Source organism: Dendropsophus ebraccatus, chromosome 11 (assembly GCF_027789765.1).
Source record: "Dendropsophus ebraccatus isolate aDenEbr1 chromosome 11, aDenEbr1.pat, whole genome shotgun sequence".
Taxonomy (NCBI): Eukaryota; Metazoa; Chordata; class Amphibia; order Anura; family Hylidae; genus Dendropsophus; species Dendropsophus ebraccatus.
Window position 1 is genome coordinate 1,441,746 of NC_091464.1, and position 17,185 is coordinate 1,458,930.

The 17,185-nt window shown below is 37.2% G+C and overlaps 1 protein-coding gene across 7 annotated transcripts in view; it reads right to left on the bottom strand.

Moving 5' to 3' along the window:
* KIF21B (kinesin family member 21B) overlaps window positions 1-17,185 on the bottom strand; it is a 318,269-nt gene that overhangs the window by 138,655 nt on the left and 162,429 nt on the right. For all 7 annotated transcript variants that reach the window (XM_069944619.1, XM_069944618.1, XM_069944620.1 and 4 more), the window contains one exon: window positions 7,830-7,923. In XM_069944619.1, coding sequence (XP_069800720.1) covers window positions 7,830-7,923 — 94 coding nt within the window. The remainder of the gene's footprint in view (window positions 1-7,829; window positions 7,924-17,185) is intronic.

The following is a 17,185-nucleotide window of genomic DNA, read 5'->3' on the forward strand; positions in this document are numbered from 1 at the left end:
CCAATAATATTAGTAATTACACTGACCGGTAACATCAGCAGAGTGATTTACACCGATAATATTAGTAATTACACAGACCGGTAACATCAGCAGAGTGATTTACACCGATAATATTAGTAATTACACAGACCGGTAACATCAGCAGAGTGATTTACACCGATAATATTAGTAATTACACAGACCGGTAACATCAGAAGTGATTTACACCGATAATATTAGTAATTACACATACATCACACGTATCATCAGCAGAGTGATTTACACCAATAATATTAGTAATTACAGAGACCGGTAACATCAGCAGAATGATTTACACCGATAATATTAGTAATTACAGAGACCGGTAACATCAGCAGAGTGACTTACACCGATAATAATAGTAATTACACAGACCGGTAACATCAGCAGTGATTTACACTGATAATATTAGTAATTACACAGACCGGTAACATCAGCAGAGTGACTTACACCGATAATATTAGTAATTACACAGACCGGTAACATCAGCAGAGTGATTTACACCGATAATATTAGTAATTACACAGACCGGTAACATCAGCAAAGTGATTTACACCGATAATATTAGTAATAACACAGACCGGTAAGATAAGCAGAGTGATTTACACCGATAATATTAGTAATTACACATACCGGTAACATCAGCAGAGTGATTTACACCGATAATATTAGTAATTACAGAGACCGGTAACATCAGCAGAGTGACTTACACCGATAATATTAGTAATTACACAAACATCACAAGTATCATCAGCAGAGTGATTTACACCGATAATATTAGTAATTACACAGACCGGTAACATCAGCAGAGTAACTTACACCGATAATATTAGTAATTACACAGACCGGTAACATCAGCAGAGTGATTTACACTGATAATATTAGTAATTACACAAACATCACAAGTATCATCAGCAGAGTGATTTACACCAATAATATTAGTAATTACACTGACCGGTAACATCAGCAGAGTGATTTACACCAATAATAATAGTAATTACACAGACCGGTAACATCAGCAGAGTGATTTACACCGATAATATTAGTAATTACACAGACCGGTAACATCAGCAGAGTGATTTACACCAATAATATTAGTAATTACACTGACCGGTAACATCAGCAGAGTGATTTACACCGATAATATTAGTAATTACACAGACCGGTAACATCAGCAGAGTGACTTACACCGATAATATTAGTAATTACACAGAGCGGTAACATCAGCAGAGTGATTTACACCAATAATATTAGTAATTACACCGGCCGGTAACATCAGCAGAGTGATTTACACCGATAATATTAGTAATTACACAAACATCACAAGTATCATCAGCAGAGTGATTTACACCGATAATATTAGTAATTACACAGACCGGTAACATCAGCAGAGTGACTTACACCGATAATATTAGTAGTTACACAGACCAGTAACATCAGCAGAGTGATTTACACCGATAATATTAGTAATTACACAGACCGGTAACATCAGCAGTGATTTACACCGATAATATTAGTAATTACACAGACCGGTAACATCAGCAGAGTGATTTACACCGATAATATTAGTAATTACACAGACCGGTAACATCAGCAGAGTGATTTACACCGATAATATTAGTAATTACACAGACCGGTAACATCAGCAGAGTGATTTACACCGATAATATTAGTAATTACACATACATCACACGTATCATCAGCAGAGTGATTTACACCAATAATATTAGTAATTACACCGGCCGGTATCATCAGCAGAGTGATTTACACCGATAATATTAGTATTTACACAACTATCACAAGTATCATCAGCAGAGTGATTTTAACCGATGATTTTAGTAATTACACAGACCGGTAACATCAGCAGAGTGATTTACACCGATAATAATAGTAATTACACAGACCGGTAACATCAGCAGAGTGATTTACACCGATAATATTAGTAATTACACAGACCGGTAACATCAGCAGAGTGATTTACACCGATAATATTAGTAATTACACAGACCGGTAACATCAGCAGAGTGATTTACACCGATAATAATAGTAATTACACAAACATCACAAGTATCATCAGCAGAGTGATTTACACCGATAATATTAGTAATTACACCGGCCGGTATCATCAGCAGAGTGATTTACACCGATAATATTAGTATTTACACAACTATCACAAGTATCATCAGCAGAGTGATTTCAACCGATGATTTTAGTAATTACACAGACCGGTACCATCAGCAGAGTGATTTACACCGATAATATTAGTAATTACACAGACCGGTAACATCAGCAGAGTGATTTACACCGATAATAATAGTAATTACACAGACCGGTAACATCAGCAGAGTGATTTACACCGATAATATTAGTAATTACACCGGCCGGTATCATCAGCAGAGTGATTTACACCGATAATATTAGTATTTACACAACTATCACAAGTATCATCAGCAGAGTGATTTACACCAATAATATTAGTAATTACACAGACCGGTAACATCAGCAGAGTGATTTACACCAATAATATTAGTAATTACAGAGACCGGTAACATCAGCAGAGTGATTTACACCGATAATATTAGTAATTACACAGACCGGTAACATCAGCAGAGTGATTTACACCGATAATATTAGTAATTACACAGACCGGTAACATCAGCAGAGTGATTTACACCGATAATATTAGTAATTACACAGACCGGTAACATCAGCAGAGTGACTTACACCGATAATATTAGTAATTACACAGATCGGTAACATCAGCAGTGATTTACACCGATAATATTAGTAATTACACAGACCGGTAACATCAGCAGTGATTTACACCGATAATATTAGTAATTACACAGACCGGTAACATCAGCAGTGATTTACACCGATAATATTAGTAATTACACAGACCGGTAACATCAGCAGAGTGACTTACACCGATAATATTAGTAATTACACAGACCGGTAACATCAGCAGAGTGATTTACACCGATAATATTAGTAATTACACAGACCGGTAACATCAGCAGTGATTTACACCGATAATATTAGTAATTACACAGACCGGTAACATCAGCAGAGTGATTTACACCGATAATATTAGTAATTACACAGACCGGTAACATCAGCAGAGTGATTTACACCGATAATATTAGTAATTACACAGACCGGTAACATCAGCAGAGTGATTTACACCAATAATATTAGTAATTACACAGACCGGTAACATCAGCAGAGTGATTTACACCGATAATATTAGTAATTACACAGACCGGTAACATCAGCAGAGTGATTTACACCGATAATATTAGTAATTACACAGACCGGTAACATCAGCAGAGTCATTTACACCGATAATATTAGTAATTACACAGACCGGTAACATCAGCAGAGTGATTTACACCGATAATATTAGTAATTACACAGACCGGTAACATCAGCAGAGTGATTTACACCGATAATATTAGTAATTACACAGACCGGTAACATCAGCAGAGTGACTTACACCGATAATATTAGTAATTACACAGAACGGTAACATCAGCAGTGATTTACACCGATAATATTAGTAATTACACAGACCGGTAACATCAGCAGAGTGATTTACACCGATAATATTAGTAATTACACAGACAGGTAACATCAGCAGTGATTTACACCAATAATATTAGTAATTACACAGACCGGTAACATCAGCAGAGTGACTTACACCGATATTAGTAATTACACAGACCGGTAACATCAGCAGTGATTTACACCGATAATATTAGTAATTACACAGACCGGTAACATCAGCAGAGTGATTTACACCGATAATATTAGTAATTACACAGACCGGTAACATCAGCAGTGATTTACACCAATAATATTAGTAATTACACAGACCGGTAACATCAGCAGAGTGACTTACACCGATAATATTAGTAATTACACAGACCGGTAACATCAGCAGAGTGATTTACACCTATAATATTAGTAATTACACAGACCGGTAACATCAGCAGAGTGATTTACACCAATAATAATAGTAATTACACAGACCGGTAACATCAGCAGTCATTTACACCGATAATATTAGTAATTACACAGACCGGTAACATCAGCAGAGTGATTTACACCGATAATATTAGTAATTACACAGACCGGTAACATCAGCAGAGTGATTTACACCAATAATATTAGTAATTACACAGACCGGTAACATCAGCAGAGTGATTTACACCGATAATATTAGTAATTACACAGACCGGTAACATCAGCAGAGTGACTTACACCGATAATATTAGTAATTACACAGACCGGTAACATCAGCAGTGATTTACACCGATAATATTAGTAATTACACAGACCGGTAACATCAGCAGAGTGATTTACACCGATAATATTAGTAATTACACAGACCGGTAACATCAGCAGTGATTTACACCAATAATATTAGTAATTACACAGACCGGTAACATCAGCAGAGTGAATTACACCGATAATATTAGTAATTACACAGACCGGTAACATCAGCAGAGTGATTTACACCGATAATATTAGTAATTACACAGACCGGTAACATCAGCAGAGTGATTTACACCAATAATAATAGTAATTACACAGACCGGTAACATCAGCAGTGACTTACACCGATAATATTAGTAATTACAGAGACCGGTAACATCAGCAGAGTGATTTACACCGATAGTATTAGTAATTACACAGACCGGTAACATCAGCAGTGATTTACACCAATAATATTAGTAATTACACAGACCGGTAACATCAGCAGAGTGACTTACACCGATAATATTAGTAATTACACAGACCGGTAACATCAGCAGAGTGATTTACACCGATAATATTAGTAATTACACAGACCGGTAACATCAGCAGAGTGATTTACACCAATAATAATAGTAATTACACAGACCGGTAACATCAGCAGTCATTTACACCGATAATATTAGTAATTACACAGACCGGTAACATCAGCAGAGTGATTTACACCGATAATATTAGTAATTACACAGACCGGTAACATCAGCAGAGTGATTTACACCGATAATATTAGTAATTACACAGACCGGTAACATCAGCAGAGTGATTTACACCGATAATATTAGTAATTACACAGACCGGTAACATCAGCAGAGTGACTTACACCGATAATATTAGTAATTACACAGACCGGTAACATCAGCAGTGATTTACACCGATAATATTAGTAATTACACAGACCGGTAACATCAGCAGAGTGATTTACACCGATAATATTAGTAATTACACAGACCGGTAACATCAGCAGTGATTTACACCAATAATATTAGTAATTACACAGACCGGTAACATCAGCAGAGTGACTTACACCGATAATATTAGTAATTACACAGACCGGTAACATCAGCAGAGTGATTTACACCGATAATATTAGTAATTACACAGACCGGTAACATCAGCAGAGTGATTTACACCAATAATAATAGTAATTACACAGACTGGTAACATCAGCAGTGATTTACACCGATAATATTAGTAATTACACAGACGGTAACATCAGCAGAGTGATTTACACCGATAATATTAGTAATTACACAGACCGGTAACATCAGCAGAGTGATTTACACCGATAATATTAGTAATTACACAGACCGGTAACATCAGCAGAGTGATTTACACCGATAATAATAGTAATTACACAGACCGGTAACATCAGCAGAGTGATTTACACCAATAATATTAGTAATTACACAGACCGGTAACATCAGCAGAGTGATTTACACCAATAATAATAGTAATTACACAGACTGGTAACATCAGCAGTGATTTACACCGATAATATTAGTAATTACACAGACGGGTAACATCAGCAGAGTGATTTACACCGATAATATTAGTAATTACACAGACCGGTAACATCAGCAGAGTGATTTACACCGATAATATTAGTAATTACACAGACCGGTAACATCAGCAGAGTGATTTACACCAATAATATTAGTAATTACACAGACCGGTAACATCAGCAGAGTGATTTACACCGATAATAATAGTAATTACAGAGACCGGTAACATCAGCAGAGTGATTTACACCAATAATATTAGTAATTACACAGACCGGTAACATCAGCAGAGTGATTTACACCGATAATAATAGTAATTACACAGACGGGTAACATCAGCAGAGTGACTTACACCGATAATATTAGTAATTACACAGACCGGTAACATCAGCAGTGATTTACACCAATAATATTAGTAATTACACAGACCGGTAACATCAGCAGAGTGACTTACACCGATAATATTAGTAATTACACAGACCGGTAACATCAGCAGAGTGACTTACACCAATAATATTAGTAATTACACAGACCGGTAACATCAGCAGTGATTTACACCGATAATATTAGTAATTACACAGACCGGTAACATCAGCAGAGTGATTTACACCGATAATATTAGTAATTACACAGACCGGTAACATCAGCAGAGTGATTTACACCGATAATATTAGTAATTACACAGACCGGTAACATCAGCAGAGTGATTTACACCGATAATATTAGTAATTACACAGACCGGTAACATCAGCAGTGATTTACAACAATAATAATAGTAATTACACAGACCGGTAACATCAGCAGTGACTTACACCGATAATATTAGTAATTACAGAGACCGGTAACATCAGCAGAGTGATTTACAACAATAATAATAGTAATTACACAGACCGGTAACATCAGCAGAGTGATTTACAACAATAATATTAGTAATTACACAGACCGGTAACATCAGCAGAGTGATTTACAACAATAATAATAGTAATTACACAGACCGGTAACATCAGCAGAGTAACTTACACCGATAATATTAGTAATTACACAGACCGGTAACATCAGCAGAGTGATTTACACCGATAATATTAGTAATTACACAGACCGGTAACATCAGCAGAGTGACTTACACCGATAATATTAGTAATTACACAGACCGGTAACATCAGCAGAGTGATTTACACCGATAATAATAGTAATTACACAGACCGGTAACATCAGCAGAGTGATTTACACCAATAATATTAGTAATTACACAGACCGGTAACATCAGCAGAGTGATTTACACCAATAATAATAGTAATTACACAGACCGGTAACATCAGCAGTGATTTACACCGATAATATTAGTAATTACAGAGACCGGTAACATCAGCAGAGTGATTTACACCGATAATATTAGTAATTACACAGACCGGTAACATCAGCAGTGATTTACACCGATAATATTAGTAATTACACAGACCGGTAACATCAGCAGTGATTTACACCGATAATATTAGTAATTACACAGACCGGTAACATCAGCAGTGATTTACACCAATAATATTAGTAATTACACAGACCGGTAACATCAGCAGAGTGATTTACACCGATAATATTAGTAATTACACAGACCAGTAACATCAGCAGAGTGATTTACACCGATAATATTAGTAATTACACAGACCAGTAACATCAGCAGAGTGATTTACACCGATAATATTAGTAATTACACAGACCAGTAACATCAGCAGAGTGATTTACACCAATAATATTAGTAATTACACAGACCGGTAACATCAGCAGTGATTTACACCGATAATATTAGTAATTACACAGACCGGTAACATCAACAGTGATTTACACCGATAATATTAGTAATTACACAGACCGGTAACATCAGCAGAGTGATTTACACCGATAATATTAGTAATTACACAGACCGGTAACATCAGCAGTGATTTACACCGATAATATTAGTAATTACATCGGCCAGTAACACCAGCAGTGAGTTCTCACCTTTCTCTTCAGTCTCTGAGGTGGACTCGCCATCACTCTCGGCGCTCTCCTCACTCTCCTCCTCATTGCATTCACTCTCTTCTTGTTCATCTTCCTAAGGATGAAAACTGATTTATTGATTGATTTTCCAGAAGTGAATCCATCATGGTTACACGGAATAAGTGACTGGAAGAGCAGCGCCTTATACTGATGTAGCCGCATCTATCACACCTATCATTGTATGTAGCCGCATCTATCACACCTATCATTGTATGTAGCCGCATCTATCACACCTATCATTGTATGTAGCGGCATCTATCACACCTATCATTGTATGTAGCATCTATCACACCTATCATTGTATGTAGCATCTATCACACCTATCATTGTATGTAGCATCTATCACACCTATCATTGTATGTAGCATCTATCACACCTATCATTGTATGTAGCATCTATCACACCTATCATTGTATGTAGCATCTATCACACCTATCACTGTATGTAGCCGCATCTATCACACCTATCATTGTATGTAGCATCTATCACACCTATCATTGTATGTAGCATCTATCACACCTATCATTGTATGTAGCCGCATCTATCACACCTATCATTGTATGTAGCGGCATCTATCACACCTATCATTGTATGTAGCATCTATCACACCTATCATTGTATGTAGCATCTATCACACCTATCATTGTATGTAGCATCTATCACACCTATCATTGTATGTAGCATCTATCACACCTATCATTGTATGTAGCATCTATCACACCTATCATTGTATGTAGCCGCATCTATCACACCTATCATTGTATGTAGCCGCATCTATCACACCTATCATTGTATGTAGCATCTATCACACCTATCACTGTATGTAGCATCTATCACACCTATCACTGTATGTAGCATCTATCACACCTATCACTGTATGTAGCATCTATCACACCTATCATTGTATGTAGCCGCATCTATCACACCTATCATTGTATGTAGCCGCATCTATCACACCTATCATTGTATGTAGCCGCATCTATCACACCTATCATTGTATGTAGCATCTATCACACCTATCATTGTATGTAGCATCTATCACACCTATCATTGTATGTAGCATCTATCACACCTATCATTGTGTGTAGCCGCATCTATCACACCTATCATTGTATGTAGCATCTATCACACCTATCACTGTATGTAGCATCTATCACACCTATCACTGTATGTAGCATCTATCACACCTATCACTGTATGTAGCATCTATCACACCTATCATTGTATGTAGCATCTATCACACCTATCATTGTATGTAGCATCTATCACACCTATCATTGTATGTAGCATCTATCACACCTATCACTGTATGTAGCATCTATCACACCTATCATTGTATGTAGCATCTATCACACCTATCATTGTATGTAGCCGCATCTATCACACCTATCATTGTATGTAGCATCTATCACACCTATCACTGTATGTAGCATCTATCACACCTATCACTGTATGTAGCATCTATCACACCTATCACTGTATGTAGCATCTATCACACCTATCACTGTATGTAGCCGCATCTATCACACCTATCATTGTATGTAGCATCTATCACACCTATCATTGTATGTAGCATCTATCACACCTATCATTGTATGTAGCCGCATCTATCACACCTATCATTGTATGTAGCATCTATCACACCTATCATTGTATGTAGCCGCATCTATCACACCTATCACTGTATGTAGCATCTATCACACCTATCACTGTATGTAGCCGCATCTATCACACCTATCACTGTATGTAGCATCTATCACACCTATCATTGTATGTAGCATCTATCACACCTATCACTGTATGTAGCATCTATCACACCTATCATTGTATGTAGCATCTATCACACCTATCATTGTATGTAGCATCTATCACACCTATCACTGTATGTAGCATCTATCACACCTATCATTGTATGTAGCATCTATCACACCTATCATTGTATGTAGCATCTATCACACCTATCACTGTATGTAGCATCTATCACACCTATCATTGTATGTAGCATCTATCACACCTATCATTGTATGTAGCCGCATCTATCACACCTATCATTGTATGTAGCCGCATCTATCACACCTATCACTGTATGTAGCATCTATCACACCTATCATTGTATGTAGCATCTATCACACCTATCATTGTATGTAGCATCTATCACACCTATCATTGTATGTAGCATCTATCACACCTATCACTGTATGTAGCATCTATCACACCTATCATTGTATGTAGCATCTATCACACCTATCATTGTATGTAGCATCTATCACACCTATCATTGTATGTAGCATCTATCACACCTATCATTGTATGTAGCATCTATCACACCTATCATTGTATGTAGCATCTATCACACCTATCACTGTATGTAGCCGCATCTATCACACCTATCATTGTATGTAGCATCTATCACACCTATCATTGTATGTAGCATCTATCACACCTATCATTGTATGTAGCCGCATCTATCACACCTATCATTGTATGTAGCCGCATCTATCACACCTATCACTGTATGTAGCCGCATCTATCACACCTATCACTGTATGTAGCATCTATCACACCTATCATTGTATGTAGCCGCATCTATCACACCTATCATTGTATGTAGCCGCATCTATCACACCTATCATTGTATGTAGCATCTATCACACCTATCATTGTATGTAGCATCTATCACACCTATCATTGTATGTAGCATCTATCACACCTATCACTGTATGTAGCATCTATCACACCTATCATTGTATGTAGCATCTATCACACCTATCACTGTATGTAGCATCTATCACACCTATCATTGTATGTAGCATCTATCACACCTATCATTGTATGTAGCATCTATCACACCTATCACTGTATGTAGCATCTATCACACCTATCATTGTATGTAGCCGCATCTATCACACCTATCACTGTATGTAGCATCTATCACACCTATCATTGTATGTAGCATCTATCACACCTATCATTGTATGTAGCATCTATCACACCTATCATTGTATGTAGCATCTATCACACCTATCACTGTATGTAGCATCTATCACAACCTATCATTGTATGTAGCATCTATCACACCTATCACTGTATGTAGCATCTATCACACCTATCACTGTATGTAGCATCTATCACACCTATCATTGTATGTAGCCGCATCTATCACACCTATCACTGTATGTAGCATCTATCACACCTATCATTGTATGTAGCATCTATCACACCTATCACTGTATGTAGCATCTATCACACCTATCATTGTATGTAGCATCTATCACACCTATCACTGTATGTAGCATCTATCACACCTATCACTGTATGTAGCATCTATCACACCTATCACTGTATGTAGCATCTATCACACCTATCACTGTATGTAGCATCTATCACACCTATCATTGTATGTAGCATCTATCACACCTATCACTGTATGTAGCATCTATCACACCTATCATTGTATGTAGCATCTATCACATCTATCATTGTATGTAGCATCTATCACACCTATCACTGTATGTAGCATCTATCACACCTATCACTGTATGTAGCATCTATCACACCTATCACTGTATGTAGCATCTATCACACCTATCACTGTATGTAGCATCTATCACACCTATCATTGTATGTAGCCGCATCTATCACACTTATCATTGTATGTAGCATCTATCACACCTATCACTGTATGTAGCATCTATCACACCTATCACTGTATGTAGCCGCATCTATCACACCTATCATTGTATGTAGCATCTATCACACCTATCACTGTATGTAGCATCTATCACACCTATCACTGTATGTAGCCGCATCTATCACACCTATCATTGTATGTAGCATCTATCACACCTATCACTGTATGTAGCATCTATCACACCTATCATTGTATGTAGCATCTATCACACCTATCATTGTATGTAGCATCTATCACACCTATCACTGTATGTAGCCGCATCTATCACACCTATCACTGTATGTAGCATCTATCACACCTATCACTGTATGTAGCATCTATCACACCTATCATTGTATGTAGCATCTATCACACCTATCATTGTATGTTAGCATCTATCACACCTATCATTGTATGTAGCCCATCTATCACACCTATCACTGTATGTAGCCGCATCTATCACACCTATCACTGTATGTAGCATCTATCACACCTCTATTGTATGTAGCATCTATCACACCTATCACTTGTATGTAGCCGGCATCCTATCACCACCTATCATTTGTATGTAGCATCTACTCACACCTATCACTGTCATGTAGCATCTATCACACCTATCATTGTATGTAGCCGCATCTATCACACCTATCACTGTATGTAGTCATCTAGCACACCTATCATTGTATGTAGCCCATCTATCACACCTTATCATTGTATGTTAGCCCATCGATCACACCTATCACTGTATGTAAGCCCATCTATCCACACCTATCATTGTATGTAGCATCTATCACACCTATCATTGTATGTAGGCATCTATCACACCCTATCATTGTATGTAGCCATCTATCACACCTATCATTGTATGTAGCACTATCACACCTATCACTGTATGTAGCATCTATCACACTATCACTGTATGTAGCATCTATCACACCTATCATTGTATGTAGCCATCTATCACACCTATCACTGTTATGTAGCATCTATCACACCTATCATTGTATGTAGCATCTATCACACCTATCATTGTATGTAGCATCTATCACACCTATCATTGTATGTAGCATCTATCACACCTATCACTGTATGTAGCATCTATCACACCTATCATTGTATGTAGCATCTATCACACCTATCACTGTATGTAGCCGCATTTATCACACCTATCATTGTATGTAGCATCTATCACACCTATCACTGTATGTAGCCGCATTTATCACACCTATCATTGTATGTAGCATCTATCACACCTATCACTGTATGTAGCATCTATCACACCTATCATTGTATGTAGCAGTCTATCACACCTATCATTGTATGTAGCATCTATCACACCTATCATTGTATGTAGCCCATCTATCACACCTATCACTGTATGTAGCATCTATCACCACCTATCATTGTATGTAGCCGCATCTATCACACCTATCAATTGTATGTAGCATCTATCACACCTATCATGGTATGTAGGCATCTATCACACCCCTATCACTTGTATGTAGCATCTATCACACCTATCCTTGTATGTAGCACTCTAGCACATCCTATCATTGTATGTAGCCGAATCTATCACCACCTATCATGTTATGTAGCCGCATCTATCACACCTATCATTGTATGTAGCATCTATCACACCTATCATTGTATGTAGCATCTATCACACCTATCATTGTATGTAGCATCTATCACACCTATCATTGTATGTAGCCATCTATCACACCTATCATTGTATGTATCATTCTATCACACCTATCATTGTATGTGCCGCATCTATCACACCTATCATCTGTATGTAGCATCTATCACACCTAATCCTGTATGTAGCATCTATCACACCTATCATTGTATGTAGCCGCATCTATCACACCTATCATTGTATGTAGCATCTATCACACCTATCATTGTATGTAGCCATCTATCACACCTATCACTGTATGTAGCATCTATCACACCTATCACTTGTATGTAGCATCTATCACACCTATCACTGTATGTAGCATCTATCACACCTATCACTGTATGTAGCATCTATCACACCTATCACGTGTATGTAGCATCTATCACACCTATCACTTGTATGTAGCATCTATCCACACCTATCACTGTATGTAGCATCTATCACACCTATCACTGTATGTAGCCATCTATCACACCTATCATTGTATGTAGCATCTATCACACCTATCATTGTATGTAGCCGCATCTATCACACCTATCATTGTATGTAGCATCTATCACCACCTATCATGTATGTAGCATCTATCACACCTATCACTGTATGTAGCATCTATCACACCTATCATTGTATGTAGCATCTATCACACCTATCATTGTATGTAGCATCTATCACACCTATCATTGTATGTAGGCATCTATCACACCTATCATTGTATGTAGCATCTATCACACCTATCATTGTATGTAGCATCTATCACACCTATCACTGTATGAGCATCTATCACACCTATCATTGTATGTAGCATCTATCACACCTATCACTGTATGTAGCATCTATCACACCTATCATTGTATGTAGCATCTATCACACTATCATTGTATGTAGCCGCATCTATCACACCTATCACTGTATGTAGCATCTATCACACCTATCATTGTATGTAGCATCTATCACACCTATCATTGTATGTAGCATCTATCACACCTATCATTGTATGTAGCGCATCTATCACACCATCACTGTATGTAGCATCTATCACACCATCATTGTATGTAGCCGCATCTATCACACCTATCATTGTATGTAGCCGCATCTATCACACCTATCACTGTATGTAGCATCTATCACACCTATCATTGTATGTAGCCGCATCTATCACACCTATCATTGTATGTAGCTGCATCTATCACACCTATCATTGTATGTAGCATCTATCACACCTATCATTGTATGTAGCATCTATCACACCTATCATTGTATGTAGCATCTATCACACCTATCATTGTATGTAGCATCTATCACACCTATCATTGTATGTAGCATCTATCACACCTATCATTGTATGTAGCATCTATCACACCTATCATTGTATGTAGCATCTATCACACCTATCATTGTATGTAGCATCTATCACACCTATCATTGTATGTAGCATCTATCACACCTATCATTGTATGTAGCATCTATCACACCTATCATTGTATGTAGCATCTATCACACCTATCATTGTATGTAGCATCTATCACACCTATCATTGTATGTAGCATCTATCACACCTATCATTGTATGTAGCATCTATCACACCTATCATTGTATGTAGCATCTATCACACCTATCATTGTATGTATCATCTATCACACCTATCATTGTATGTAGCATCTATCACACCTATCACTGTATGTAGCATCTATCACACCTATCATTGTATGTAGCATCTATCACACCTATCACTGTATGTAGCATCTATCACACCTATCATTGTATGTAGCCGCACTATCACACGATCATGGATGTCAGCATCTATCACACCTATCACTTGTATGTAGCATCTATCACACCTATCATTGTATGTAGCCGCATCTATCACACCTATCATTGTATGTAGCATCTATCACACCTATCATTGTATGTAGCCGCATCTATCACACCTATCATCTGTATGTAGCAATCTATCACACCTATCATTGTATGTAGCAATCTATCACACCTATCACTGTATGTAGCATCTATCAACACCTATTCCATTGTATGTAGCATCTATCATACACCTATCCATTGTATGTAGCATCTATCACACCTATCACTGTATGTAGTCATCTATCAACCTATCTCTATCATTGTATGTAGCGCATCTATACACACCTATCATTGTATGTAGCCGCATCTATCAACACCTATCATTGTATGTAGCATCTATCACACCTATCATTGGTATGTAGCATCTATCACACCTATCACTTGTATGTAGCATCTATCACACCTATCATTGTATGTAGCATCTATCACACCTATCATTGTATGTAGCATCTATCACACCTATCATTGTATGTAGCCATCTATCACACCTATCATTGTATGTAGCGATCTATCACACCTATCATTGTATGTAGACGCATCTATCACACCTATCATTGTAGTAGCATCTATCACACCTATCATTGTATGTAGCAATCATCACACCGATCACTGTATGTAGCCATCGATCACACCTATCATTGTATGTAGCCATCTATAACACCTATCATTGTATGTAGCATCTATCACACCTATCATTGTATGTAGCCATCTATCACACTCTATCATTGTATGTAGCATCTATCACACCTATCATTGTATGTAGCATCTATCACACCTATCATTGTATGTAGCCATCTATCACACCTATCACTGGTATGTAGCATCTATCACACCTATCATTGTATGTAGCAGCATCTATCACACCTATCAATTGTAGTAGCATCTATCACACCTATCATTGTTATGTAGCATCTATCACACCTATCATTGTATGTAGCATCTATCACACCTATCACTGTATGTAGCCGCATCTATCACACCTATCATTGTATGTAGCATCTATCACACCTATCACTGTATGTAGCCGCATCTATCACACCTATCATTGTATGTAGCATCTATCACACCTATCATTGTATGTAGCATCTATCACACCTATCACTGTATGTAGCATCTATCACACCTATCATTGTATGTAGCCGCATCTATCACACCTATCATTGTATGTAGCATCTATCACACCTATCATTGTATGTAGCCATCTATCACACCTATCATTGTATGTAGCATCTATCACACCTATCATTGTATGTAGCATCTATCACACCTATCATTGTATGTAGCCATCTATCACACCTATCATTGTATGTAGCATCTATCACACCTATCATTGTATGTAGCATCTATCACACCTATCATTGTATGTAGCCATCTATCACACCTATCATTGTATGTAGCATCTATCACACCTATCATTGTATGTAGCATCTATCACACCTATCATTGTATGTAGCATCTATCACACCTATCATTGTATGTAGCATCTATCACACCTATCATTGTATGTAGCATCTATCACACCTATCATTGTATGTAGCATCTATCACACCTATCACTGTATGTAGCATCTATCACACCTATCATTGTATGTAGCATCTATCACACCTATCATTGTATGTAGCATCTATCACACCTATCACTGTATGTAGCATCTATCACACCTATCATTGTATGTAGCATCTATCACACCTATCATTGTATGTAGCATCTATCACACCTATCACTTGTATGTAGCATCTATCACACCTATCACTTGTATGTAGCATCTATCACACCTATCATTGTATGTAGCATCTATCACACCTATCATTGTATGTAGCATCTATCACACCTATCACTGTATGTAGCCATCTATCACACCTATCATTGTATGTAGCATCTATCACACCTATCATTGTATGTAGCATCTATCACACCTATCATTGTATGTAGCATCTATCACACCTATTATTGTATGTAGCATCTATCACACCTATCATTGTATGTAGCATCTATCACACCTATCATTGTATGTAGCATCTATCACACCTATCATTGTATGTAGCATCTATCACACCTATCATTGTATGTAGCCGCATCTATCACACCTATCATTGTATGTAGCCATCT